Here is a 27,998-nt window from a genome sequence, read left to right on the forward strand (position 1 = left end):
CGACGAATATCACGTCTGCTTCTTTCAAATTAAATCTAGCCTCTTTTACGTCAATACCGTGAGAGCTTCCAGTTCCTCTTGTCCCTTCATGCTTCCCTACCTCGTCCCTTGGCGTTTCCCCCACCTTGTGTTCCCCCCTCCCTCCGATCCACCTCTCGCCCCGTGTCCCCTGTCTGGCTGACGCATTACGGTGTTTCCAGAAGTATTGACAACATGTTGCTCCCTTTCGTTGGGATCTTCTTCTCCCTGGCTCTCTGGGGCACGTTCTTTCCCGTGCCAATGCTAAGCGACCCCTCAGAGAGCTTCGTGAGACGGATTTTCGGTGCCATACACGCGACGACCCTGGCGGAGGGTGTCTACGACCTGGCGGAGTTGATCTCCGCGTACACCAAACCTAGGCACGACGGTGCGGTGTATCTCCCCGTGGTTGTCCCTGACGGCTACGGGGAGCACGTAGATTTCTCGAATACTGTGACGACGCTCAGCGTGGTTATCCCGCTGTGGGAGGAGTCCGAGGAACCAACCTGCCCTGCAGGCTCTGGCCCGGCATCTGCTTCGCCCATGTCATCGCGTGTCGTCTCGGTCTTAGCTGGGTATCTGGCTTTCGTTTTGTCCCTCGGCGCCTGTGCTTACACACTGGGAAATGCCTTGAAGGTGCAGCGTAGCCTGCTCAAGCCCTCGCCTAAGGTGGCCCACCACCTTGATTGCATGGTCAAGCCAGCCGTCGTTGAGGCGTTGGGTGCCATGAGCGAACAGGCGAGGTACCCGTGTCTGGTCTACGCTGACTCCGACAACGGTTCTCCCACCAGCCCTGATACCGCTGGTATGTATATCTATATACATACCACCACGATGGGAGGTGACGTCTTCTTCTGCGGCTGCTGGAGGCAGGTAGAGGCGATCATCCTGCCCACACCGTGGTCCAGGCGGTACCCAGAGCTGGACTTTTGCACACGCAAAGGGCAGACTGCCAGTGCCGATGCCGCCGACGTTTCGCTCACGAAACCCGCCCCGGACGCGTCTGATGTAACCGGTTCCTCTTCTTCTGCTTGCCTGCCCCGGCAGTGGGCCCTCGTGGTTCGCCGTCCGGACGGTCTGTCGCCCGCGCTGGGATACCAGCTCCTCTGTGCTCTGCTTACGATCTGGGAGAGACAATCGGCCCTCGTGGCTGCGCCCGTCTCGGCAGACCAGCAGGCCGGCGAAGAGAGTGATCACGGAGCAGAGGTCACGACCACCTCGGGAGGCCGTCGAAAGCGGCCCAGCCAGGCGAAGAGGCGGCGCGCCGCACGGAGGGCGCTCAGGGAAAAGCAGGAGGAACTGATCGCGGAGTTCGAAAGGACTACCGCGAGTCTACCAGGGTCTCCTGCTTCAAACGCTCCTCCGGCGCCGCCGACTGTCCTGGGGCCAGCAATGGCACCGCCGGCGCTGCCTTCGTACGGCCGGAGATATGGGCATCCTGGTCCTCACCCGGCTCTCGCTCCTCAGAAAGCGTACCCGTCGCCGTATGGCTACATGCCGTATATGCCTCCAAACGGTCCCTATCGTCGGTACTACTAGGCGACTGGTAGTACAGCACGAGCTGACCGACGGTTGTGTTGGGGCCTTGGACTGTACGTCCGCTCATTCCATGTACTGGTCTCCGGTAGCTTTGCGCAGGTCGGATACAGGTCTTTGACACGGCTGCCCTCTGGCTGGTCCTCCAGGTCTGTCCCTTCGATCTTGTTGCGGGTTTGCTGTGTTGGGCCAGGAAGTGGGTGAGTGTGTCGTCAACTGAGTGTGCCTCCCCGACCTGAGGGATGTGAAGTGCACGTCGGTATCGATACGCGGACATATACGGTCTTGAAAACTCAACGGTTGGCGATGGAGTTTGGGAGCGAGTGACATATATTTATATAATACGTCATAAACGTCGAGACAGTTCGTTTGCCTTGGTTGCCCTTGTCTGGTCCGAGGCCCGCAGCGCGAACGAACGAAGCTCTCCGTTTACCATCGTTTTGATACCTTTCTTCAGCGCTGGGCAGAGTTCCTGTATCGCCGTTGAGCGTTGTTTTCCCTGATCTCGGTGAGTTTACGGCCTGAAGAGAGATGTTTCTGTGAATCACCACGACGCGATCGACTCGACTTTCGCCTTTCTCCGTCTTGCTGTCCTCGGAATGATGTCCGTCTCCCCTGTATCGTTCTGAACGCAAGCCCGATCGATCGACTCCTCATGCCTCGCAGTCCTACGGTTCTTCTTTCGGACATCGCGTCGCCTATCATTCGACTCAGTCAGCCAGACCGTCCACTACTTCTGACAGTGTCTTGATCCGACTGGTCCATTTACTCTCTTCTGATGGTTGGTACGAGGTTCGGTATATGGAGCTACGACAGCCTGTGTTAGCTCTTGATTTCTCCCCGATCACTTCTACCGCCTACCTCGTCTGCGCGTCCTCCTCGAATCTCCTTATCATAATTATTGGGTTGATTCGATTCCATTGAGGTCCTTGCTTTCGCTTCTCCTGTCTCCTCTACGACCTCCATCCGACTGGCGGCGCTTCGAAGTCTTCTTTTCGAACATCTACTTACCTCCTTTCGACTCATCGCGCCATTTCATCTTTCGAATAACCGCCACTATCTACTCCTTCTGTACGGACTCGATTTTCTATTCGATTCTTCTACTCTTTCTTTCGGCTCGACTCTTATCGATTCCGCATTTACATCTTCCTAAGTCTACGGGCCCTGCCGACCTTCGCCTTCCTCCGAGTCCCGTGTCGTTCGACAGCACTTTCGCATTCGTCTTATCCGCGGCCAGAACTGTCTGTTCTGGCCATCTGTCTCCTTTCCACCTTGATAATCTGTCAACACAACGACACGGTGATGAAAACGAGTCTTCTGCCTAATTTTTCGATTTTCCATAGCATGAAAGCGCTTCCCATCTGTGTCTATACATATCTTTCGGATTGAACCAATCCTTCCGCCTTCCGCCTTGTCCTACTAGGAACGGTTCTCCTCTTTCGACACCAGCCAGTCGACTTCGTTTCCTGCGAAGAACCCATGCCCTGATAAAGAGAAACAAACGGGCCTCTTCTCGTCTTAGTCTTCTTCCATCTGACTTCGTCTTTGGGCGTCCGTCATCTCTCGCCTACCTACCTTCCATGTCTATGTCCACGTCACTACGGCCGTCAACTCCGAAATCAAACGTTTTTGGAGGGCGCCCAGCGGATTCTTTAGTATCTGTCTCTCCTTTCTCTCTTTCTATCTGCGCCGCTACCTTTTCGACTACGGCCAATAACGCCACGACGATGATGAACATACTCTTCCGTCCAGACGAGTAACGAACCGAACTTTCAGCGCTTATTATTCATACATGCAACTCCTTCCTCCCCTCTCTCTCAATTCCGGTACGTATGCCCCATCCCTCCCTCTCTTTCCTGTTCCTGTCCCGGTGTCTTGCCTTGACGAATGGCTGTGACTGACGAACAAACCATCAACGTAGAGTCTCGCTTCGCCACCTACCTCCTATCCTACCTACCTGCTTTAAAACCTCCCGGGGTCCCTCTAAGATCTACGTACCTACGAACTCGACCCGTCCGTCCATACATACGCGACGCTTCCGATCGATCAGATTTAATAGTCGAAACCGAGACCGAGAACGAGATAAGATGAGATACGGAACAGTTGAACGAAGTTACGACCTTCACAAAAAAAAACCGCTGATGACGTTACCAAGATACGATAGATACAATGTTATATTACGTTGTTACGAACGAACTTGATGTCCATACATATACAGTATTAATGGGGCTTGCGTGATGGTTGATTGATAGTGATACCCAATTATTTTCTGTTGGCGTTGAATTGCCGGGCAGGAATGAAAATGTCTTTTTCTTCTCTCTCTCATCTCATGTTTTTATTCTTCATGTCTCTCGAAAGAGACCCTCATATTGTCTCTTTTTTATTTCTGTTTCTATTCATGTATCATTTCTATCCTCGTGGACTGTACTATATTGTACTATATTGTATTGTATTGTATGATGTTAATTCGACCGGACGGTCCTGGTCCTGGACCTGGACCTGTCTGTTCTCACTCCATCCTATCCTATCATATTCTATCCTCCTCCGATCAGAGCAGTAGTCATCGTCATCGTCGTCGTCATCGTCGTTACAGTTGTAAATTTTCATCTATCTAAGGTACCTAGGTAGCTTAGCTAGATTAAGTAGGTAGATTAGGAGGGCCGGCACAAATTCATATATATGATCGAATCGAATCGAATCGAATTGAATTAATCACCTAATTAATCCAATTCAGAAAAAAATTAAATCCGATGGCACTCGCTTGCTTTCTTGACCCTATACTGTTCTTTGCAAAGAGTGTCTCCAGGAACTGTCCACGGGCAAACCATCGACCTTGGACATAAGGTTGGTCTGGTCCGGTGCACGGAAGTCGAGTCGGAACGGGCAGGGCAGCGTTCTAGCCCACGATGGATGATCCATGTGGAGTCGGAGCTCTTTCCTAAGGTGGGATTGAGAGTGCGATAGTCATAGGAGCCCGTACATACCTCCTACCTACCTACCTACCTACCTGCCTAAGGCAAATTAGGTCTACGCACACAGGGTTCAATTCAGTTCGTCGGGGACTTTTTTTTATCTCCTGGATGGCGCTTACAGGCCTTATGCAGTAGGGTGCAGGCCGCAGGCCGCACGCCCCGCCTACGTACGAGAAACCTACTATGGTAGAGCTTGAAGGATACAGATACATGGTACAAAAGAACAAGAATGAAAATGAAAAGTAGATGGTATGTTCATCTCAATTGATCAGGCGGGTCTCCGTAGGTAGTTCTGATTGATACACGGAGATAAACAAGAAAGGAAGAAAAAGGGTAGGAGAAAGAAGAGGAAGAAGATGGATACGATACAAGACCAAAGACAGGAAGATGAGGCAATAATTTCGCCTGCCTGTTGCCCAGTAATACAGTCAATCCCGAATACAAGGGATCCCGAGTACAGTCCAAAAAATGGCGATATGCAAAGGCTAGTATGAGGATCTTCCAAGCTAGAGAGATCCTGGGACGGAGGCCGTCCAACAGCCATTTCAAACCAATCGTGACGCTATGAAGAATAACAAGAAGAGAATAAATAAATAAACAAATAAAACAAAACTCCGACGAGTCGAGAAAAGTGGTGAACAATCCGCTCAATCGATCAGTCAAGCTCATACATACATCTTCGTTTCGTTGCAACGGGCGTCATACAAAGAAAGGCAGCAGTAGCAGTAGAATGGATGCGGGAGCGGAGCAATTCTCCTTTATTTTCAAAATCAATTGAGGAGTTTTCACTATTTTACTCCTCCATCCGGCCAAAAACGCCGTCGTCATCGTCGTCGGCGTGGACCGCGTGATGACGGCTGCTGGCGCTGCCAAAATCGACGTCGTCGTTGCGATTGCGCCGCCGTCGAGACTCCTGATCTCGATCTGCGTCTGCATCCTCCATCTTCACATCTCTCTCGTCGGAGATCTTGTATGATAAGGACGGGTTCAGGGAAAAGAAGAGGCCAGTCGTTGGCGTGGATTCAGGCAAGGGTATTGACGCCGCTGCACTGCTGGACAGGTGACCGTTGCCGTTTAGGCTGCTGCTCACGCTGCTCTGGCCGAGGAAGCGGGCCGGCAATGGTGGTACTGGGGGTACGTCGGGCGATGACATGCGCACCGGCCGCGAGCGCGGGGTGCCAAAGTTGCAGAGGCCGATGGCCGCCGCGAGGTCAGCTTCATCGTCCTCCCCGGTCTCCGTATTGGCCGTCGACGGCCGCGTGTCAATGCTGGACTGGCGGTAGTGAGAGAAAGCGGGAGAGTGTAAGGGCCCACTGCTGGTGGTAAAGGAGCTCGAGGGCATGGATTGGTACGAGTGCGAGAAGGCCGTGGCGCTGGTGATGCTCAAGCGCTTCCCTCCTGGATATCCATGGTCGACACCCAGGCCATCCTCGCCCATCGGGGGAGGCGTCGTTTCTGCTGAGCTGAGGCCGTCGCGGAGTTCCGACGAGGCCGCCGGGGATGCGGACGAATCTTCGGATTCCACCTCACGAGATTCTGCTGCTGCTGCTGCCGCCGCTGCAGAAGCGTCCTGGTTCATGTTGACCAGGACGGTGGCTGCTTCCAGCAATTGGACTTGCTGGTGCTTGGAGATGAGTAGTTTCGAGGTGTAAGCCCACGCAGGGTCATGTTCCCACCTAGCCACAATGTCATGTCAACCAACCTGGGCCATAACAGGGAGAGTACTATAAGAAAGGGGAGAGAGAGAAGCAGGACATGCAGGGAGCCAGCATGGACATGAGAGCATGTCCCGTTCTCGAGCCAGACGGCCAGAGGACGGCATTATGAGGTGGGGGCATACGCACATATGCTTGGTCAAGCAGCTGCTATGCTTATACCCCTTCCCACAACGTTCGCAGCGGAGTTCGCCCGCGACCCGCTTCCCTTCACCCCGGATCAGGTGTGACCCTTCGCTGGCCCGGCGGTTGCGGTTCTTGGTGCTGACCGGCTTCCCGACGGAGGCACCGCCGTCCACGGCCGTATTATTCCCGTCGGTCGTGGTCGACTGCGGAGAGTGCTTGCGACCGACGGCATGGTCGTTGACGCTTCGTGAGAGGTAGGAACCCAGCCCGGAGGATCCTACGGAGGTCGACTCCAGGCCCTTCCGGCCGCTGATCCCGCGGCGGTGAGACGATGATCCCACGGGGATTCCGAGCAGTTCACCGTTGTTATCCTTGCTGCTGTTACCGTTGAAGCTGGCGGCCACGGCCGCGGCAGCATTGGCGGCGGCCGTAGAGGTCATGCTCTTCCGGCGGGTGACCCGATGGTTGGGATTGACGGCCCCGAGTGAGACGGAGTGCACATGGTGACGGGAGTTGTTGGCGCTCTGGCGGATGGGGACACCGGCCTGTCCGAACGGGCGAGACGACTCCTGGAGATACGATCGGGCATCAGCATCACGGTCGGGCAGCCTTCAATGTGAGAGAGAGGAGGGAGAGAGAGGGAACGAAGGAGGAGCGGTCGGAGGTCACCTTGAACGATGCCATGGTGCGAGCCGGTTTCTCAGACCATCCACCCCCTTGCAGGACACAGCTGGGAGCGTTATAGGGCGAAGGGGGAACAGAGAACCGGGCAGCGCGGTGAACGAGAGACAGAGTAGGCAACTGGGCGTAGTCAATTGGGCGAAACGTGTCGAGAGGAGCAGGTTGGGGGGAGGAAGAAGGACGAGCAGGCGGAAATTCAAGAGAGAGAGAGACCGAAGTGGTAGGGAGGAGGAAGAGCCTGAGGAGCGAGAGGTTCAGCGGTCGAGCAAGCTGTGGCTTGTCCAAATAGCTCGGGCTGTGACTGGCAATCTGCGGGGATCGCGAGCACGACGGCGTCGATGCGAGAGGAGACGATATGCGGGGGGCCAGACGGTAGTCCTAGCGGCCAGTTTTTTTTTATTCTCGACGTGTTTTGTTTGTTTCCTATTTTTTTTATTTAAACTTTTTTTATCTCTTCTTTCCCCTGTTCCTTTGAGTGTTCCTGACTAGGAGACAACACGAGTCTGGCATCAGCAGATCGAACCGTCATGGACCAGTTGTATACGGCAGTCCACTTGGTCGTACGGAGGCCGGATGGGGCCCACCAGATGTCATGATGCTCTCGTCTCTTCTTCGTCCGGATGCGCTCTCCAGCCAGTGCTGCTCCACCTCCGTCCGCGGTGGAACCACCCAGGCGGTGGATACGGGTCTAGGTCTACGGAGGACACATGTACGCCATTACGGAGTAGGGAGGATGGAGGAAGAAGAAGAAGAAGAATCGAGATGGATGGAGAAAGATAGACCGCAGACACCAACACAGGAACCGTCAGCCAGAGCGTCAGGCCGGTTCCGACGTTTCTATTCCTGTTATCTGGGATGAATCACGGTCTGCTCGCCACCATGCGTCATCGCCCGGGTGGTCCCGTTCTCTGCCTTGTTCTGTTTCAACTTTCAACCTCTTCTCTTTAGCAGCTTCCAGACCACGATAGATAAATATATTAAATAATAATGGACGCTGTCTGCAATAATATGCCCGATCGCCATGTTGCCTGCCGATCACCCGCTGGCGCCTCGAACAGACCACGTAGCCTTATCCGCGCTCTTCCAGTCGTCCAAGGAGTACTGTGCTCCGGGAGAACGTTCTGCAGGTCTTCTCATGAAGAAGATGGTAGAAACCTGCAAAGTACGGGGCACGATTCTCGTCCGCTGATCGAGATCACCGGACATCGCCACTGCAGGAGAAATTTCCCGACACGTCGATTCGCCTTGTCAGATGAGCCGCAGCCTGACCGCCCTTGAAACATGCCGGTGGATCATCTCCATTCAGCTCGTCTGGCTACAACAGATCTGTGCAAAAAGATAATCCTTCTCATGCCCCTTGCTCCTGGCCAGGGGAGCGCTCAGCCTAGCGCCTAGCCAGGGAATATGAGAGGCTCGCGCGGCAACTCTAAAGGACCAAGATAGGAGAGAGAGAGAGAGATATCCTCGGTTAGGACCGTAGCCGACGCTATCCGAGCGACATCTCCAGCTGTCTACGTAGAAAGATACACAAAATCTCTAGATGAACCTTTTATTCTGAGAGTGCTGTACGCTCTAGAGACTCACCGGCGTCCTGCTGCTAACGGACGTGGCTGGTTCCCTTTGGGATCGGTGACGCCCGTTGGCCTCTCCACCATGCTCGAGACCTGCGATCTTGCATCCCGTCCCTAGCTGGAGATCCTGTCAAGATGTCCTGCGTCTCCGCCCTGGCCAGACGATCCCAGACCGTCTCTAGTTCTACGCCCTGCAGGCCGGCGGGGTTGGATCCAACGATGCTGCGTTGTCTCTTGTTCACCACGTGTTAGCGCTCAATCAACCATGCCAATGCCAGACCGGTGACGCGGCCGTGTGGCGTACATGGTGATACACGGTCTGCTTCACTTCTTTTTGATGAGCTCCAGCTTCATCCTGGATCAAGCTGGTCTGAATTTTCATTATCCCAATGCATCCTGATTATTCTGGTGATGGAACCTTTTCCACGGGTTGAGGATGGTGATCCTCAGGCTCCGCAGACCCAGACTCAAGCCCCCAGCAATCCATCACCACCACAACCAGGGCAACCATTACGGTGGCTATCTCTAACGACCCGATCTTTCACTGCCCCTGCCACAGCGGCCTCTGGCCGTCTTCTGAGGAGCGCGTCCCTGAAGTTCCTCGAGTCCAACCCGCCCAATGGCATGTGGCACGCGACCGGTGAAATCGCATCCCGCGCTCCCACCATCAATGAGATCCGTCAGGGTAGCTTCACCGTCGATGGATGGACCGAGAAGGGCCAGATGGAGCAGCGGGGAAACTCCCCGTTCGAAATCCATCGCCGCCGGCTATCGAGGGCCAAGTCGTATGCCCGCCGGCCGGGCGTGCCTTCCGCGCCGCTGAGGATACAGACCTTTCCTCGGGTCTCCGAATCCCACGAGCGCAGTCTGGAAGAAGAGCAGCAGGAGAAGGAGCCATTACAAACCGAGGAGCGGTTTGAACGCGAAAAGGCTCTTCAGGATCCCGGTCAGATCGGTCCAGACGAGACGGGGACATATCCCAACGGATACCGGTTCCCTCCAAAACACACGTGGAAGGAATCGACCATGATCGGCCTGAAAGCATTCCTTCGTTTCGTCATCACCCCGTTTGGCTTTGTCGTGACTATCTACGGCCTCAACATCGTCGGTTGGGGCGCTATGATCTTCTTCCTCCTGCTCAACGCCGCGCCCGCCATGTGCCATCCTTCCTGCAACTCCGACGACTCACCGCGGAAGAAGTGGATTGAGATCGACTCCCAGATCCTGAACGCTCTGTTCTGCGTCACGGGCTTTGGACTGATCCCCTGGCGGTTCAGGGACCTCTACTGGCTGATCCGGTGGCGGGTGTTCAGGAGCCACAATGCGCTGCGCAGACTCGCTGGTATCCATCGTGGCTGGTTCAGACTGTCGGGGAGTGATAAATTACCGGAGGATATTGGGCCTCCTGCATCGTCATCGCAAACAGAAGAGAACCACATTCTCTATCCTTACTCACCTGAGGAGCTAATGGAGAACCCTACCCTCCCCCTGCCCCCATCATCCATCCCTCCCGCCCCCCTCACAGGTGTACGTTCGCCGCCCACAAAGCCCACCTGGCTTCTCGACCTCGTCATCTGGCTGTACGTCTGGAACACTCTCTTCCAGATCGGCCTGAGCGGGCTCATGTGGGGCATGGACCGATTCACGCGACCTGCCTGGGTCGTGGGCTTACTTATCAGCGTGGGGTGTGTTTCGTCCATGATGGCAGGGATTGTGGTGTACCTGCAGAGCAAGAAGATCAAGAAGATCGAGGGGATTCCTGTGGAAGATGATGAGGAAGAAGAAGAAGCAGAAGAAGGGCCGCCAAACCCTAACGGTGACAACGATCTTGAAAATGGGCCTGATGAGGGTCGCCCTTCCAAGCCGGAAAAGCATACATTGCTGAAGAAGAAAACGCGGAGGCGGCGCGGGTCGGAATGGTTCCAGAGGCATTAGCATTCATTACGCTGGCTTTTCTGTTATTTTGTCTCGTCCTGCTCAAGTCTGTATGAGTACATGTACACGAGATACCCTGATGATTTCCATAACGCGTTCAGCCATGATGATGATAATAACGATAATGATGACGACGACGATTATATGCAATGTAGAAAAATCTCGTGTACTACCTACTACTAAGGCTTCTGGATTCATGATTCATCTTACACATGTTCCCCAACCTAGGGTACCTAACCTACCTAAGATATATACATATAACTTGCGTGAAGTACTGTACAGCTGCAACCCAGCAGAGAGCACAAGAAAGAGGAAAATCAAAACCCTGCCGATCTCTCCTCCTCTTTTCTTAAGTACAGTACTTTATGACCAGTTGAATCGAATCAAACAAACCTGGTCTGCATTAGGTAAAAATGCACATCTGTACTGTCCCACACCGGTACTGCTGCTTTATAGATTAGGTATCCGTTTCCATCCTCCTTTCCTTTCTTAGAAACCCTAAGAGCTCTCTCTGTCCTCCCCCCCCCCCCCCCCCCCCAAAGATCCAGAAAAGGTTCTGACTCCTACTCCGACCCCCTCCCATGCTAGACCTACCAACCTGACTCCTAACCTAACCTTCTTTTCTAGTAGACTAGGTAGACTGGACCTCTTATGAAAATCTCTGCAAGAGTCTCTTAGAAGTATAGTATAGTATAGTATAGATAGATAGATAGATAGATAGATAGATAGTATCAAAGTAAAGTGAAGTAAAGCAGAAAGGAAAGAAAAGTGGTTATTAGGTTCTATTTATCCTACTGTACTCTGACTAGATCTAAATCTGAATAAATATCAATTTGACAGTTTACAGCTTACACATTGGGGAGTGCAAAGGCGGGATGGGATGATGTTGATTATTGATTATTATTTATTTTAAGAGGGTTATTAGGTATGTCTCTCTTTATTTTCAGTATTTTTGCTGTTTGAAGTCATAGAATGGGAATGGTAGACTTCATGTATTTATGTACAGTGTATATTCACGTAGGTAGCTATGTGGATAGATAGATAGAGGTTCATGATCGTCGTGCCAGTTTTTGTCGTCCCCCTGAAAGAAAGGGACAGAACAATTCTTCCCAGATAACTTACTTCTATTAAATCTCCAACATCTTCAGAATCATCATCACACGATCCATCCTCCCCGTCCCCGCATGCACCTCAGCCAGCGCCCTCGCCTCGCGCATGAGCCCGTCGAGCACCCGTCTCGTGTACTCAAAGCTCCCCGTCGACTCCCTGTAGCGGATTGCCTCACTCTTGACGTCGACGTCCTCGGTGCGCTGCTTGAGGATGTTGGGCAGCGGAGGGTTCTGCGGGTCCACCTGGATGCTGTGAATGATGGGGAAGGAGAATTTGCCCTCGGTCAGGTCCTCGTAGAGGCCCTTGTTCTTCAGCAGTATCAGACAACCTGTGCGCCAAGGATACCCTCCGCTCTCCACCACCCAAATCACATAAGAATCTAACAATTGTAGACGAACGATCTCAAGGCCATCGAATAGAAGCAACGGCATCTGGCGAGAGGTACTTTCTCATATCCAACGCGAATATGAAATCACAAGACAGCTACTGCGGTCAAACGCGTACGCTTTCGTCGGATGCTCTCCTGCCGCTCTACTCGCAAGGTTCCTGGCTGTTCCTCTCTTTTCGGCAAAATTGCTTGCGAGACTACTGCATAACACCCTCATCGTCTGCTTCATCTACGCTTATGTCTTTGATATTGCGAACCAAGCCACTTCGGTATCGGAAGATGCGGTGAACAAGCCTCACAGGCCCATACCGGCCGGTCTTATAAGCATCGATTAAGCCTACCGACGGTGGTTGATCAGCTGGGTACTAGGTCCAGCGGTTCTATACGCGCTTTTTGGGAAATAGGCGGCTCTGCCTATGGTTACGTGGGAATTATGGATCACCTGCTACGTGTGGCCCAGGTACAACCACTGGTTCATCCGCAACCTCTTCACATCAGCATCTATCACACTGCTATATCAGCTGACAGATGCAGCCATCTGCGATCTTGCTCCTGAATGGACTATGGGTGCAACCCTGCTCTGGTTATCGGCATTTGGTTTATGTTCACGATCCACCTGCAGGAGTTCACGACGCAGATGGAGATAGAACCTCTGATAGAAAAAACGCCTCCATTGATCCTGACGCCTGCAGGGGTGAAGAAGCTGCGGATGGCAACAGCGTCTTTCCTAGTCCTGCACGGCTGTCTGGCTCTCATGTGGACATGGAACTACTACAGTCCACAGCAGCATTGCTTGCCCTTCTTGACCGGGTTGGCACACCTTGCGGCGGCCTCGGTTGTGGCATTTCGGACAACGAGGTCTACATCGAAGGAGATGGATGAGGCGACATACTGCACTCACTACTATACCACCATTTTTACATTGATGATTTATCACGCGCAGTTGTACTTTGGTAGAGGTGAAGTTTTGTCTATGGACCAGACACGTGCTGCGATATGCACGTGATGAAAAGGGGATGGAACCAGTTAACTCAATGTCTCTGTACCATTCAAAGCCTCCTCCAGTGGATACCACAACTTTTAGACCGAGTGTCCGCTGCCACTATGTACTCGCCAGTCTTTTGCGTACGACAAAACGGCATGCTATACTCGAAAGGCTATACCTTGCCCCCCCGCCCCAAAACAAAAACTGCAGGACAAATAGTTGCGACCAAGTTCAGAGCAACAATTGTTTCGTTTCCATGGGTACCCAGTATCTAAGACACCTTAGATCTTGTGCAGTTTCGACATCATGGTGGTTCCCAATACTGTGACAATATATAGAGAGAATACTGTTGAGGTTCTTATGATGACACATTTGAATAGAGAATTAGAAGAAAATCTATTATAACTACCTTGTTGTCAACACAAGGATAAAAAGCGCATTACAATCAATTTTGTATGTCTGGTAGCCTGTCTCCTAGATCCATCAGACAAGCTCAGATTTTTCTATTGCTGCTACAGTTGTACTACTACTAGACAAGGTATAGAGATTCGCGTGCTCTGTCAGCCGGGACTGTGGCCACCGCAACAGGCTAGCGCCTGGATTCTCTCTGGGATTACTATATCGCTACAGTGACTAATCAATCTATTTTATCTACTTCGCACCTTGGCTGCTCCACCGCAAGCTGTCTCATCAGCACTAAATAGAGTTCGAGCGGACCTGCCTGTGTATACAACAATTTGACTGCCTTAGATCATAGACAATGAACAGGCCTAAAAGGATTCTCTCCAACATCTTCTATTAGCAATTTAGAGAATATAGAGGGAGGAATAGAGAAAAGACAATTTAGAGGTGGAAGGTTTACACTTGGCGGGTCTGGGCAGATCTATATCTGGCCGAATCGGGCAAGTCATGCCCCACGTGGATGCGGGAAGACTAACCGCTTTCGAGCAAATCCACAGGGCCACACTGTAGATCGAGAAACCCTCATACTCTGCACGCGCGACAATTTTTCTCTCACTCATTGCCTTTCCTTTTTCTTCGTACGTCCTTGCTTTTTGTTCTCGCTCTCAAATAATCATTCACGAACTTTACGATTTCCATATACACACACAAAAAAAGAACTAGATTCACATCAAGAAAAATGCTCCACTCCCGCCTCCGACCCCTCCCCCGCCGCCATCAACCACAACACCCCTCCTCGACAGCTCCTCCCCCCGACCTCCACGATGAAGACGACGCAGACGTAGACGAACCCGAAGACCTCTTTACTGCCTTCCTTCCGCACCTCTTCCCGGACGACGCGCCCTCCTTCCACGGCGACCCGGGCCAGCGCCTCCTCTACTCCTCCCCCCGCTACGGCGACCTCGAGATCATGGTCCCGAGTTACCCGGGGCAGAGCGAGAAGCGGACGGAGGAGATCGCTGCAGGGCAGGAAGGAAGGAACGAGGTGGACGAGGGGAGGAAGCTGTTTGCGCATTTCCTGTGGAGCGCGGCGATGGTGGTTGCGGAGGGGGTGGAGTGGGATGATGACGATGGTGATGCGGACACTGGTGTAGATAATAATATAAACAGGGAGAGGGAGCATAAAGGGATGTGGAGGGTAAAGGGGGAGAGGGTGTTGGAGCTCGGTGCTGGTTAGTATTATATATCTCTCCCTGCCCCTCTGCCTTCCTACCGATGTACAGTACATGCCTCCTACATATCGTTTTGTATCTTATCTTCGTAGACTGCGATCGTTTCCCCCCTCCTTATACATGTATACATGTATACATTATAAAACACGCCTTTCCTTTAGAACATCCCAATATAAAGAAAGGTATCTAACACTTATCCCCATTTTCGCTACAGGCGCCGCCCTCCCCTCCCTCATCAGCGCCCTCGCCCACGCCTCCTCCGTAACCATAACCGACCACCCCTCGTCCCCGGCCTTCGCCGGCGCAATCGACTACAACATCGCGGCTAACATCCCCGCGGACCTCCGGTCACGGATCTCCGCAGAGCCGCACGAATGGGGCGTCCTCGACACGCCCTGGGCCGTCGAGAACAAAGGCCGCTTCACGCGCATCATCGCAGCGGATTGTCTCTGGATGCGATCGCAGCATGAGAATCTGGTCAAGACGTTCTTGTGGTTTCTGCCGCCGGTATCTGAAGATGGAGATGGTGAGGGGAGAGTCTGGATCGTGGCGGGCTTCCATACCGGAAGGGCCATCGTGGCTGGGTTCTTTGAGACCGCGGTGCAGATGGGGATGGTGATCGAGCGGATCTACGAGCGGGATTTGAACTCCGGTGGTGATGATGGGCGTGAAGCACGACGGGAGTGGACGCCGGTTCGGGAGGGAGAAGGGCCGGAGAATAGGAAGAGGTGGTGCGTTATTGCGGTGTTGAAGAGGGGGCGGTAGTTAGTTTTCGATTGAGGATTGGTGTCGAGGATCTGACACGCACATAGATCATGGCATATCCATCACGGATGGGGATGTATGGAATGTACTGTACATACTGTACATATATCTTATTTTAGAGCTCATCTTCCATGAAAAGGGTCCAGACATGCATATCTGCCTGCGTTGGACGCTTCCATTCTATCATCTAGAATAATAATAATGATACACACGGAGTAGATTCCAAATCATCAACCAAGAAAGCACAGAAATCAATCCCCTCCTCTCCTCCTAAAGCAGACCGTACACACGCCCTGTCCTTCTTGCCCACCAAACCGGAACCGCGGATACTCCACGCGGCCCCAGACATACAGACCATCCTGTCCCTGTTCCTCCTTATCCAACCCCCCCGTAAACCACCGAATCAATTCCTCCTCCGTCCAGTTACAGCTCGTGACGACCAGGTATCCACCCTTGCGAACCAGCCGTGTCGCAATGCCAGGATACTTCTCGCAGACACGCCTCTGCACAACCTTATTAGACGTCCCCTTCCCCTCACCTTCCTCAACAGCCTCATCCGACAACGATACAGCATCAAAAGTCCCTTTGTCCAGAACGATATCAAACCCTCCCTTCTCATAGGGGAACCAATCAAGCGCCTTCCTCCCCGCACCACTGATCTCCTCCGTCGTCAACGCATCCTTGAACTCCGAGTCCAGGATATCCCACACCTCGAACCGGATCTCCGTAGTTGTCTCAGGGACGGGGATCGCCTCGACGGCGCCCGCGCCCGCATCCTCCGCGACAACGACATCATCCTCCTCGTCGCGCTCCTGCTCCTCATTCTCCTTCTCCCTCCTCTCCACGCTGGCGCGGGACTCCGTCTCGGAATAATAGTCCTCATCCGAGTCATCCTCATCCGACAGATATGCCGAATGCAACTTCAACCGCTGCAGCTCGCGCGCGAGTTCGACGCTCCGCGGGGAATAATCCACCCCGACCATGGGGCCCTTGAACCCGCCCTTCTTCCTTAGAAGGGCAAGCATGCTCCCATTGCCCGTGCCCAGGTCGAGGATACTCGGCTGGCCCTTCCTCGCGAAGGGCGGCATGGCCGAGGGCTTCTTGACGCCGCGCTGGGGGCGGGGGACCGTGTTGCACGGCGCGAGCGGGAAGTCGGGCGAGGTCAGGAACCGGAGGACCTTTTTGGGCGCGTCGTGTTCCGTGAACCACGAGGTCCCGGGGTCGTCGTCGTCGTCGACGTTTTCATTTTCACTTTCTTCGGAGTCGGAGGGGTTGAGCCTGTCGCGCTCGCCTTCGGCGATGTATTCCGCCGTCGGGGGTTCCTTTGCGCCCGGTTTCTTTTTGTTGGAGAGGTGCGCGAGGGATCGTTGGTAGAATGTCTCCCAGCTATATATTATGCATGTTTGCGTTAGAATTAATAACAATAGTGGTCTGGCAGTAGCTGTTCATCGTGGTTGAAAGACGAAATTCAGCAGCGTCGAAGAGAGGCGCAAAAGTGAGGAGGGGCATGGCGGGGTAAAAGGGACACAGGAATCAAAGAAGCAAGGACCAAGTAAGTAACTCACTATTCCTTCGTACCCAGTTCGCTTGGGGAGAGAAGCGGGGGATGGTCATCCCCGGATGCGGCTTCTGTTGAGGCCATTGTGCGTGCTCTCCGTGATTTAATAATGCTCTCTGGCTGGAACTCGAGCGCGGCGCAGAAGCTGTGAGGTTAGTCCTTCGGGCTATATGACGTCTAGCCCGCTTGGCATGATTGGCCTGCAGGACAGCGCAAGGAGCGCCCCCGTAGCCAGAGATCTTTATCTGGGTGATCTACATACCACTGCTATACGTATTATCAGATATCTTAAGATCAGATAGATCCGTTACGTTGGAAAAGATGCACTTGGGTCAAAAATTCCTTGCATTTCTGCAGTAGTTGCAGATATCTTGCTGCTGATGCACCGTGCGCTAACTGCTGCTTCTGGCTCATGAATGCATAAATCGACATGAACTGAAAGATAGAGAATGAGATCAGAACAAGAAGCGATCGAAGGATAGGAAATTAGGAAAGAATGAAAGAATGTGAAATAACAGAAAGAGGGGCACTGTAAAGCAGTAAAAGCGAAACAAGGTCAGCCCACTAGTATTACAGTTACCAGGCGCACAGTCGCAGCCCATCTTTTTTGGACACCCGAAACGCCAAAAAGGTCTCAAAGACCAGCACCATGCTACTCAAAATAGCATGCGAGTAACGAGAAAGGATCCCAAAAGAGCCCAAGGAGGCAAATGATGCAGCTGAAGAGAAAAAGCAAAGCATCAAAAAAAAAGCCAACGACAACAAAGCCCGCTTTGGTCATGAAGCCCATCCAGTAAGAATGCGTATATGCAGCTCTTACCATTAGTAGAATCCAAAAGATTGTGGGAAAAAAAAAACAAATCATCTAATCATTCCTCTCCAGGCCCTATTTACCTGTGAATTGCCCATGAGGCCTCCTTAAACCGTTAACCCAAAACTAAAGGAATTCGTCAATGTTTCTCATGATAATAGGCTCGTTCCTTTGGGGAGGCGACCTAGGATCAGACGCATCCTGTCCAAATCTCATCGGACCGGAAAGACCGTCTCCCGCCAAGTCGCCCAGTGAAAATGGCGTAGCCATAAATCCTGCAGCTCTAGGCGAAAAGAGTGAAGGCGTGGGTGGGAGATCTTTCATGAAATGCTCCCTATGTACCGATGGATGGCGGACAAATTCGGTTTTCCGAATGCCGGGCACATCAACGGGTTTGTGACGCGGGGGATCGACAGACTGATATGCTTCCCTTAGCGGAAGTGGCCGTGGTGAGACACTCCCTTTCTGCGAAGCAGTGGATTTAGGCAGATCCAAAGCACGGGAAGGATTTGCTGAGCGATCCTGCCTGTCGCCCCGGGAATCAACGCGATTCTCTGGCTTTGTCGCCGCGGGTTGCTTGGAAGTATCCTGCACCGGCTGTGGTGTTTCCGTAGTTTGGCTACCTCCACCGGATACAAACCATTCTGCGGGTGCAGGTTTCGACGGGCCTCCACGGAGCACCCTTGAACGGAAATCTGTGAGTTGGTAGATGAGGCTCATATTAGGGCCCACCCAACAACTCCTTCCCTTGACGATGCCATACATGGCATTGAAGTCAAGATGGCGATTCTTGTATAATCCGTATGCTATCACGAGGGAAGCCGATCGGCTAACGCCAAGCTGGCAATGGATAAGAACCGTCTTGCCTTTGGACACCCGATCGTCGATGAGCTCACAGAGAGGGTAGAGGTCGTCGAGAATCTCAGAGTTGTGATCCCAACAGACATGGATGTATTCGGGTGCTGGCCGATCCGCTTTAGCAGTCGTTGGCGTGTCTTGTCCCGCTGGAAGGTATTCAAGAGCAGACTTGAAAGAAATATCGGACATCGCAGTTTCCGGTTCCACTACTGACTGTCGCTTCGAGTCCGACGGCGTGTTTCTCCACGTAGACATTACGGTATTGCTTTTCGCTGAGCTCTTGGTGAACGGGTTGGCGACCTCCTTCGCCACATTCACAACAACATCAAACCGCGAAGCTTCCTCCTCAGTTGGTTCCAGATACAAGTAAACTCCTGAATCGTAGATCCGGATAGGTCCGTCTGGATAGCCGCGCTCATGTTTCTTGGTCGACTCTCTAGAGTCCAGATGATCATCCTCCTCTGCTAAATCGTGCAGAATTTCTTTGCAGACGACCTGGGACGACGAGCAATCGTCCTGCCATGCACCAGGCATCGTTCCTGTTCCGTGCTGGGTGGCGGGCCGTGGCAACTGCATGCCGCCAGGTGGTGCAGTAGTCGGCGAGCAGATCGAGGCCAAGGAAGGTGACGATTCTATATGTCGCAATGACCGTATGCGAGGAGTGGGCGGGACCATGTCTGTGGAGTCGTTGGAGAAAGATTTCTCCAGACGAGGTGTTCGTATGGTGAGGTTTGCAGGTTTTCGGCGTGCAGGTTTGGTTGTAGCTTTGATCGGTGAAGGAGGAGCAGATAGATGGTGAGAGGAGGTTGTTTCCATAACGGATGCGGTTGTGATGGTGGGGCGAGAGGATGACGGTGGGGGCACCTTCAGTGAGAGGTTCTTGAGGTTACGCGCTCGTCTCCCAGGAGACTCCGCTCGCGCTGCACTCGACGCATTCGGAGCGGGCTGCGTGGGAGCGCTCTGGGAGGCCGACGGGGAATGTTTATCAGCGTTAGTGTGAGCCGACGACATGAGTCTTGGATACAACGGCATCGACGAGGGAGACTCTGGCGATGAACTCGGCGAAGTGTCTGTGGCCGAGGTTGAATCGAACGTAGAAACGGTAGTAGTAGGTGACGAGTCGGTCGATTCTGATGCGACTGATGAAATGCTCTGGCGATGTGGTAGGGGAAGAGAGGGCTTCGAGGTTGTGAGGGCAACCGGCGAGGGCCGCCCCAAGGGGTGTGCTGCTACGCTCTCCTCTCTCCTCCCGGTCCTCAGAGTTGGCATTCCCCCAAACACCGACATGAATGATGGAAACGAGGCCGGCAAGGGCGGAGAACTCGTCTGGACAGGCATGTTGGATCGGGATATCGAGCACAACCTGCGTTTCAACGGTACAACCTTCTCGGGGCCACTTCTTCTTTCAAACGCCTGTGCAAGCATTGAAGTATGATTATCGCATCCAGATTTGTGTGAAGACAACAAAATGTCGAGCTTGCTACCTGCGCAAACGACCTGTTCAAGGAGTAGCAATTAGTCTCTGTTGCTCCATATCGGGATAACGGCAGATAGATGAAGTAGACAACAAGATCAAAGCATCAAGATGGACATAGACCAGGATATGTACCCTTGGAGGAGGCATCAAGATAGGAAGCATGAAAGCATAAGAGGATAGGGAAGAAGACGGTCGAGATAATGAAAGGCAAACTCAGCAAGCGAGAAGGACTGCCAACGTACCATTCAGTGTCAACGAAGCGTCGTCCTTCACTCAATTACACTACTGCTACAGAAAGGAAAGGTCCCTGCAAATCAAAACACAGCAAAGCGCTGTGGCAGGAGGAATTTCGGTGGGCAGTGAAGATTCCCACCAGGATGGGAAAGATTATCGCCCGCGCTCGCGATGAGCCTTGGAACAGTCGTTCCTCCGGGGAATGACCACAAACGTGAAACAAGAAGAGGTTGGGAAAGAGTGAGGACGGTCGACGACCGGGCGGAGGGCAGGGCAGAATGGTCGCAGAGAGACGCCCTTCGGGTCGACGACGCTTGGTATCGAGAAGATGTTTTCTCTCAAGACCCGGCGCCCGGAGGGAGTAGAAGGACGAGTGTGAGGAGGGCACGGGCAGAGCGAATCGCAAGGACGATCTGTGGTGGGGAACAGTCCCCGGTCAGCCAAAAGCGCTTCGGCCCAAAAGCAGCCAATCAGAGAGGACGTCCGCTAGCGGCATCGACTGCAGCTCTAAATTTAGCCGCCTTGAGTGGTGTGTGGGAGGCTGGAATGTCCACGGGCGGCAAAAGCACGCAAATCGCCCAACCAACCCGGGGGCGTCGCGAACCGCCCGGTGACCTTTTTCCTGTCCCCGACGAACCATGGACAGGGCTGGCCAGAGATATGAAGTGTGTTGGCTGCGGCCGCTTGCTCCGCACCGCCTCCAAGGCTGAATAATGGTCCGGGAAAGAGGACAATTGCTCGTACCTGCTCTGAAGCCCTAGGCGGCTGCACTGCCAGACAGGATTCTCAATGCAGATGAAAAGAACCCGCGCACAGAAGTGGAAAAAGAACCCGTCGCCTGGCTCGCGCGCAGACAAGGTCGGGTTTGTATCGACGTAGTCCGGGCCCCGTTGCAATCTGGAGACACTCGAGGACAGAAGAATAAAAGCTGCAACAGTGAATATCGCGAAACCGGTCCTGCGTCGATGTCACAGCTCTGAACCCGCCATCCTCGCACACGGTACACCGGAAACAGTCGCAAAAATCGGGGTCGTACGGGACACACGGGAGGGTTCACGTCAACGCTCCGCGTCCCGTTATGTATCAAGAGAAAAAAGTCTATACCGAAGGTTTGCGTTTGTCGAGATGCAAAGTTTTCGAAGAAGAAAAAAGGAAAAAGGGAAGCAGAAAGGATTTGATTTGAAAGGGATGAACGATTGGCTCCTCCAAAGGCGCCTGGATGGCAATCCGCCCAGGTTGCGTTTGCCTACGAATTGAAACGACAAAGACTGACAAGGCTGCCGTCCCTTGTCACGACGGGAACCCCTGGACGTCAGCGGTGCGGCACAGGTCTGGCACTCCCTCGGCGCCGGCGGCGGGTTTCGCCCTGCTGCATCAGAGACCCCGGAGGACATGGGATCGCAACGGCCAGTCAGCGGTGCCACCAGGGCTGACCGCAGAGAGGGTTGAACACCCGCCTTGACGCAATAGTGGTTCCCGACGGCGGCTTGACGCAAGTCCTGCTGCAAGAGGCATGGCCATTCGTGGCTTTTCTGCTGTTTGGAATTTCTGAAACACGCCGAGCCCCCGCCAAGCACGCGCTAGGCTCGCCCATGCTCGGGTGTTCGCGTCACGTGACATGGTTCGCGTGTCTCACTCCCTGTCGATCAGACAGCAGCGTCCTCCCCTTTTCGGTCGTCCTGGGTCTCATATCGTCATCGAGCTGCCATCCCCCTGGGGCAGCCTGTGCTTCACCGCCGCCACTGCGGTGGAGTTCCTTTGAAGGATGGGAACGAGAGCCGCCGCATGGTTCTTGTTCTGTTGATCAGATGTTCTTACTCTACGCCTGCTACGGGTACGGGGTAAGATGGCTATGGCTCGTGTGACCCCTGTCCCAGAGAGCTCCTCCGTCAAACGGTCAATCGCAATAACGAGTAAGTTAACAGAAGGTTCACGCCAGTGGCCCTTGACCAGCAGCGTCGAGCGGTTGTGCCTTAAAAGGACCCTCGTCGCCTCCCACGTGGCTGGCCGAAAGGTCCCAGACCGAAGGACACCAACGGAGCTTTTAACGCACACTTGCGCTCAAACAGCGATCGGCCGTTCTCGCATTTCCTGCAAGATGTACACTCCATTCTTGCATAGAGCCGTAGACACTACTCGCATCGGATATCTCTCATACTCGATGTCGCAGCAAAAGCCCGCTGTGACCCCGAGGGACACAGTATTGCCCGAAACAGTGTTTCCGGAGCGACCGCTCTCGTTTGTGACAACTCGAGTGTTTCAAAGGGCCCCTGTCATCGCCGACCACTATATGACGAGCAATTATAAGGAGCGGATTCACATTCTTGCAAGGTCAGCCCGGTCAAGGGACAAACCGTGTCATAATACGCAGTGAAGAAGAAAGGTCTGCTCAATGAATCCGAGATGGAAAACCCTAGGAGACGGACATCGGGTCGCCCTACGAGCAAGTTTCGAGAAAAATCTCGAGTCCTTCTTGGGATGCGTGTAAAAAAAATTCCTCCGTGCGGCGCGCACGGTGTACCTCCGTAGGATTTTGACTTTTCTAGCTATGCACGGTCCAACGGACGGCGGAGATTAAGTCTTCTCTTTTTCTTCTCCGCGCTATTCTTGTCCAAGTCAAACGCACGCACGGTCCCTTCTAACGCCTTGAACCTTGCGCTGGCAGCGCCTCTCTCAGGTTGGATAAGCAACTCCCGTGCTTGTAGTCCGAATCACCATGCCAAGCATCACACCGTGCATGAAAATCCTGCTTCCAGACGCTATGAAAATACTTGAAACTGGCGGACAAAAAAAACTCTCTCAACTACCGAGCGGGATTCAAATTACATGAAGCACGCACGCAGTAGCATACGCTTGTAGAGTCCGCGGGCACAGCGGCCCGCTCGAGATTGTCAACCGGGGTTGTGACGTCATTCGAGCAAGACTATTGAAAAATATCTGTCATTGCGATTAATTAACCTTGGGACTGGACCTCAGATCAAGATATGTTTTCCAAATAGGAATGGTCACAAAATTTGGTATGATTAGATGTGCCTCGGTCAACAATTTAATATTATCAATTTATCAAAGAGGCGCTAAGGGTGAAAAAAAGCAACAAACAAGCTTGGATGTTTTAGAGTTTTACGCGCAACACCGAGAATACTACTACTACTACCTAATTCATTGGATTACTTACCTAACAGATGGACCTTCCGTCCCCCCGAAGAAGCTCCGTAGAAAAACTTACAGCATGGAAAAAGCGTATGGTCGTATCGGCAATTGTTATCGCTTAACTAGGACATCTGTGTGAGGTACGTACAGTACGGTCTACTGGCGGGTGGATTCCTGCAGCATTGGCTTGGTCCGGACAACTCATCACAACAGAACCCGAAGGCATCCATTAAGCAAAATCCACACAAGATGAATGGGCCTCCCCAAAACGGGAAAAGATAATACGAGGCACTGGGGTTTCTAGAAGTATTGTTGAACCGCTCAGATCCGTGGTCAAGGCTAGGACCGATATTGTGGGGGCCAGATTTGAGCACGGAGGTACCTCCGTACGGCGGACAGAGCACCACGTAATTTCTGTGGGGGATAACCAACCCGCTTGCGATGGAGGTATTACGCAGTTACACTAGTATAGTATAAGATAGAAAGAGATGATTAAGAGATATTACTATTGTTATTATTATCGTCGTGGAAAGTTGTCACAGAGTCCCAAGCTCTGCAGACACTGACCGTGTGTGTATCATCCGAGGGAACAAGCTTGAACTTGCACAGGAGCTCTTGCAACAAGAGAATTGATTCAGATTTTTTGCATCTTTATCTGTGCATTTCATACAATTAAAATAAATCACCACTACTTATGAACCAGATTTGGGGGTATTTGCGAAGTTTGCACTGCCGCAAAGTCCAACGCCAAAAATAGCTTGATGGTGTTTCATGTTCAACTTCGGGATTGGGGGGTTGAAACAGTTGCGGGTCCAGAAAGGAGTTAAACCGGTTTGAACACCCCCCTTGATCAGTTGCATGGCATATCTAGGTGATGCGCTTCTCTCTCGGTATTATTATTATTAGTAGGGATCCTTCTTGAATAAGAGTAAATTCAATGTGCGTTTTTACTAAGTCGTTTGACTGTATCTCCCTTCCGGGCCTTCTGGCATCTGCGACAAACAGGTAGGTTCAGCAGGGAGCCCATGTGGCATTGCAGCATGAGATGAGCAAAAGCCGAAAAAGAAGTTCTTTTTTTTAAGCTTCGGCTGCAGGACTGCAAGGGCTTAATGGATGTCAAATCAACGGGGACCTTCTCATTGGATGTCCTCCCTAACGGGGCGTTGTGGCGTACCGCTATCTATCCATCCCCCTTGAGGCTTGACGTCCGCGACCGTGATAGACCAGCTGGATGCCTGCCTAATTGGGTTCCATTCTACGGATTGGGTATAGTGTCTCTGTAAGGGAAGTCAGCACCATTATCATTCGATGCTGGCGTTGCAATCTCCTACTGGAAAACACTCAGACGTCTTAACTCGAGTTAGCAAGTTATGACTTACAGGGATCCCTTTTTCTTCTTGGCTACCTAGGTAGCGAGTACTCGCCGTACACTGTGGGGTTGAAACTTCCGAGATAATTGCGACCTGTATGTTCTGCAGAATGTTACTCTGTCACCAATGTCAGGACATTTCATCAATTTGGGCAAGGGAATAACATGCCCACTTAAGTAATCAAGTCCAGAAAGCTCTGTAGGCGCATGTGCATCGATTTTCTAAGAGTACCCGCTCAGAACTCGGATTATAAAGTACAGTGGTTATCCCCATCAACGAGTGGGCAGCTGCGCTGCATATACTTGGCTTGATGATACCGCAAATCGCGATGATTTGGCATTATTGCTCGTCATCCTTGCAGCAACTTGCAATTCTACTTTTCCAGCTTTATTGCAGCCGGATTCAAGGTCGTGTCGACTCCACAGGGGTCTTTTGAATAAGCACCTAAAAGAGAATATTATGCTCGACTTTTTTCTTTTTACACAGTAGACGAGCAGGGATTAAGTGGGCCAATCTTGTAAACATATAAATAACGTGTTGGCCTTGATCTTAAGGTTGAATATAACCCATGGAAGCAGTGTACTATGTATAGTATCTCTTAGGGCACGACACGTCACGATTCCAAATACTCCGTACCTGGAAAGTGTATAGCCGGTCACGTGATAACGACATCATACCCCCAGGGGCCTAGATGTTGTTAAATGCGGACCCAAGAGCAGCCCTGACTTGGTTAGAACTTAAGGGACGGGACAGTTCAGGGCTGAGCTCATCTCGATGGAGATTCAGGAGATCGTACCAATCAGCTGTAAGATCTTTACGACAAGGCTCGCAGGTAAACTTTCTCGAAGCTCGAGAAAATCCACATAGACGAGATGCTGAAGCCGATCTTGCCAATAGTACGTAGTAGTAGTGGGATCTACCTCCGCATTTCGTATTCGAATTTAATTCTGTTCTCAAGTTGCGCGGTGAGTCCCAATTCCAAAAAGCTCTTATGTCAATCTCGATTGGGAAAAAGGGGGATATCAGGGGTCCCTGGAACTGCCAGTGGAAATGAGGCAAACAAAAAAGGGGAACAAGAAGAAAGAAAAGGAGATTGAGTCGCACTTGCCTCTGATCTACAACAGCTTTAGGGTACGTATGTCAAGTCTTCCCGAAGTGTTCCGTCGACTTGGGCGTATAGAAGTCAGTGCGGTAGTGTAGTACGGAGCACTCCGTAGATACCTCTCATACTCAGCATTAGTACTCCGTATGTCTGCAATCGAGGGGGTCCCTGGTATGCTTAAAGATTTAACATTGGTTTGAACGTTCTATCGGCCATTAAATCAAGGATTGGTCGAATATATTGAAAGAGGTACGAAGAAACTGAAGTACCTAATGGCGTGTTCTAGATTCAGTGTATAAATCCAAAATTGTAACCTAGGAATGGAGCAAAGTTAACGCACATGTGCAATCCATTAGGCAGACAGCAAGAACCATTCAAGCGGGCAATTTATCGAGTGACTACCCTTTCCCCATCAGTTTATTTACTTTTTTTACCCGTGGATCGGGCTTATAGAACCCCCGATAGCGAATACAACATCCACACTCCATTGTACAGTGCTGAAAGACCGTATGCTCTTTGCTGCGTTTCTGTCCACTGTTTTTTTTCACGTGCCTTATCACAGCATTTGCAATCACGTTCGCAGCAGGCCCCGTTGTTCTCACACTCTATGCGCGTTTCTTCCCACCATTGATTATGCCTTTTGCGTTGAGTGTAGTACTCTCTAATCCAGGCACCTCCAAGCGCACGAGATGAAAGAGCACTGCGTTCTTGCTTATGGTGCCAGAGTCGCTGATTGATTTGAGCAAGCTCCTGTTCCCAGGCCTTAAGTTCTTGAGCCTCCTCAGGACTGAGACTGCCTGAAAGAGCTGCTTTTTGCCGTGCCTCGACTTCTTCCATGACATAAATCTCACGTTGTATGATTGAATCTCCGTTTAGTTCCTCCTGCTCCCATTCATATACCCATTCCTTCTGCCGATGCATCTCATTGTAACCGGTAAAGGCTTTGTTGAGACATCGGATTGCTTCAGCCAGGCGATACCACTTGAGTTTATCGAGCCGCTCTTCGGAGGATTCCCACCCTGTGCCAAGATCAGTAACCTCTCAGTACTGTATCTCAAAAGCAATCTCTTTGCTTCACATCACGTCAGTGAACGCGATGACTATGAGGACCGCGAATGAATGAGGGCATCAGAAACAGAAATAAGGTCAGGAAAGCAAGTCATACACTAAAAGAAGTGGTACAGTGGGCATTAGCAGGAAAAAAACTATTTTAGCGAGTATTCGTAGGTTAAGAAGCAAATCAGTGAGAAACAGAGGCAAAGGATCAGTACAGTGTTCAGCATTTGTAGACACAGCATTAGTTGATGTAGTGCCATCTTGGATTGGGAAACGCAAATTATTTTTTTCTGTTTGATGCTAGATGCACCTTTCAAGAATTAAAAAGAAGAAAAAGTAAGAAGAGCAGAAATATCAAGGGTATCCTCGCGTCAGCATTACGACAGGACAATAAAGATATTTTCTCGGTGAGATGATGATCATATCATATAGAAAGATCAGATTATCTTTCTCCCTCCTATTTAGTACTAGTATATAGCCTATATAGTACCTAGGAGGTAGGTATACTAGTGGAAACATCCTTACCACGCCATTTGCGAGGGCCCTCTTTCACCAAATCCCAGTTGCAGGTTGAAAGCGCTGGACAACGGTTGGCTCTATCAGAGGACCGGCGTCTCCCCCACAAGTCCCACACTCTCCGCATCAGTAGGAACCTATTTCATTTTCACTTAATTCACATTTCAAGCAGTGATGAGGACTAGAATAAGAATTAAAGTTGCAAAATAACAACAATGACAACACAAAGCTTTGTCTCTGTATCAGCCTCTCTCTCTCTCTCCCTCTCTTTATTTACTTTTTAAAACTGCTCTCTAGGCAAATCTACACCCACCTATACACTAGGTTGCCATATCTTTCGGCAACCCCTCCCCTGCTGCCTACTGTCTTTGCGGATTGCTGTTTTATACTCGTGTGATTTTGAAGCTATTGGAGGGTACCCAGGTATCAT

General features: G+C 51.8%; 12 protein-coding genes across 12 annotated transcripts; 6 read left to right on the forward strand and 6 right to left on the reverse strand.

Annotated features, from left to right (window-relative positions):
- Positions 1 to 213: 213 nt before the first annotated feature.
- On the forward strand, positions 214 to 1,557 carry VTN00DRAFT_2148 (uncharacterized protein; the record flags this gene model as incomplete). The annotated part of the gene is made up of 1 exon (XM_069428334.1): positions 214 to 1,557. One exon carries the CDS (start codon positions 214 to 216, stop codon positions 1,555 to 1,557), a length of 1,344 nt encoding a protein of 447 aa, XP_069292850.1.
- Positions 1,558 to 3,346: 1,789 nt separating this feature from the next.
- Positions 3,347 to 3,645, forward strand: VTN00DRAFT_2149 (uncharacterized protein; the record flags this gene model as incomplete). Its single annotated transcript, XM_069428335.1, has 2 exons — positions 3,347 to 3,380; positions 3,476 to 3,645. The coding sequence occupies 2 exons, from the start codon at positions 3,347 to 3,349 to the stop codon at positions 3,643 to 3,645; spliced, it is 204 nt and encodes a 67-aa protein (XP_069292851.1).
- A 1,674-nt stretch (positions 3,646 to 5,319) lies between these two features.
- On the reverse strand, positions 5,320 to 7,051 carry VTN00DRAFT_2150 (uncharacterized protein; the record flags this gene model as incomplete). Its single annotated transcript, XM_069428337.1, has 3 exons — positions 5,320 to 6,202; positions 6,371 to 6,936; positions 7,037 to 7,051. The coding sequence occupies 3 exons, from the start codon at positions 7,049 to 7,051 to the stop codon at positions 5,320 to 5,322; spliced, it is 1,464 nt and encodes a 487-aa protein (XP_069292852.1).
- A 1,979-nt stretch (positions 7,052 to 9,030) lies between these two features.
- On the forward strand, positions 9,031 to 10,554 carry VTN00DRAFT_2151 (uncharacterized protein; the record flags this gene model as incomplete). Its single annotated transcript, XM_069428338.1, has 1 exon — positions 9,031 to 10,554. One exon carries the CDS (start codon positions 9,031 to 9,033, stop codon positions 10,552 to 10,554), a length of 1,524 nt encoding a protein of 507 aa, XP_069292853.1.
- A 1,127-nt stretch (positions 10,555 to 11,681) lies between these two features.
- On the reverse strand, positions 11,682 to 12,095 carry VTN00DRAFT_2152 (uncharacterized protein; the record flags this gene model as incomplete). The annotated part of the gene is made up of 2 exons (XM_069428339.1): positions 11,682 to 11,972; positions 12,063 to 12,095. 2 exons carry the CDS (start codon positions 12,093 to 12,095, stop codon positions 11,682 to 11,684), a joined length of 324 nt encoding a protein of 107 aa, XP_069292854.1.
- A 485-nt stretch (positions 12,096 to 12,580) lies between these two features.
- Positions 12,581 to 12,934, forward strand: VTN00DRAFT_2153 (uncharacterized protein; the record flags this gene model as incomplete). Its single annotated transcript, XM_069428340.1, has 1 exon — positions 12,581 to 12,934. One exon carries the CDS (start codon positions 12,581 to 12,583, stop codon positions 12,932 to 12,934), a length of 354 nt encoding a protein of 117 aa, XP_069292855.1.
- A 1,244-nt stretch (positions 12,935 to 14,178) lies between these two features.
- VTN00DRAFT_2154 (uncharacterized protein) lies at positions 14,179 to 15,436 on the forward strand (the record flags this gene model as incomplete). The annotated part of the gene is made up of 2 exons (XM_069428341.1): positions 14,179 to 14,671; positions 14,886 to 15,436. The coding sequence occupies 2 exons, from the start codon at positions 14,179 to 14,181 to the stop codon at positions 15,434 to 15,436; spliced, it is 1,044 nt and encodes a 347-aa protein (XP_069292856.1).
- Positions 15,437 to 15,687: 251 nt separating this feature from the next.
- Positions 15,688 to 17,078, reverse strand: VTN00DRAFT_2155 (uncharacterized protein; the record flags this gene model as incomplete). Its single annotated transcript, XM_069428342.1, has 2 exons — positions 15,688 to 16,822; positions 17,002 to 17,078. 2 exons carry the CDS (start codon positions 17,076 to 17,078, stop codon positions 15,688 to 15,690), a joined length of 1,212 nt encoding a protein of 403 aa, XP_069292857.1.
- Positions 17,079 to 17,301: 223 nt separating this feature from the next.
- VTN00DRAFT_2156 (uncharacterized protein) lies at positions 17,302 to 17,817 on the reverse strand (the record flags this gene model as incomplete). Its single annotated transcript, XM_069428343.1, has 2 exons — positions 17,302 to 17,523; positions 17,752 to 17,817. 2 exons carry the CDS (start codon positions 17,815 to 17,817, stop codon positions 17,302 to 17,304), a joined length of 288 nt encoding a protein of 95 aa, XP_069292858.1.
- Positions 17,818 to 17,931: 114 nt separating this feature from the next.
- On the reverse strand, positions 17,932 to 20,001 carry VTN00DRAFT_2157 (uncharacterized protein; the record flags this gene model as incomplete). The annotated part of the gene is made up of 1 exon (XM_069428344.1): positions 17,932 to 20,001. One exon carries the CDS (start codon positions 19,999 to 20,001, stop codon positions 17,932 to 17,934), a length of 2,070 nt encoding a protein of 689 aa, XP_069292859.1.
- A 544-nt stretch (positions 20,002 to 20,545) lies between these two features.
- VTN00DRAFT_2158 (uncharacterized protein) lies at positions 20,546 to 21,088 on the forward strand (the record flags this gene model as incomplete). Its single annotated transcript, XM_069428345.1, has 1 exon — positions 20,546 to 21,088. One exon carries the CDS (start codon positions 20,546 to 20,548, stop codon positions 21,086 to 21,088), a length of 543 nt encoding a protein of 180 aa, XP_069292860.1.
- Positions 21,089 to 21,748: 660 nt separating this feature from the next.
- VTN00DRAFT_2159 (uncharacterized protein) lies at positions 21,749 to 21,994 on the reverse strand (the record flags this gene model as incomplete). Its single annotated transcript, XM_069428346.1, has 1 exon — positions 21,749 to 21,994. The coding sequence occupies one exon, from the start codon at positions 21,992 to 21,994 to the stop codon at positions 21,749 to 21,751; it is 246 nt and encodes an 81-aa protein (XP_069292861.1).
- Positions 21,995 to 27,998: the final 6,004 nt, after the last annotated feature.

The sequence above is a fragment of the Thermoascus crustaceus genome, assembly GCF_041956765.1.
Source record: "Thermoascus crustaceus strain CBS 181.67 unplaced genomic scaffold VTN00scaffold_1, whole genome shotgun sequence".
In the NCBI taxonomy this organism is placed as follows: Eukaryota; Fungi; Ascomycota; class Eurotiomycetes; order Eurotiales; family Thermoascaceae; genus Thermoascus; species Thermoascus crustaceus.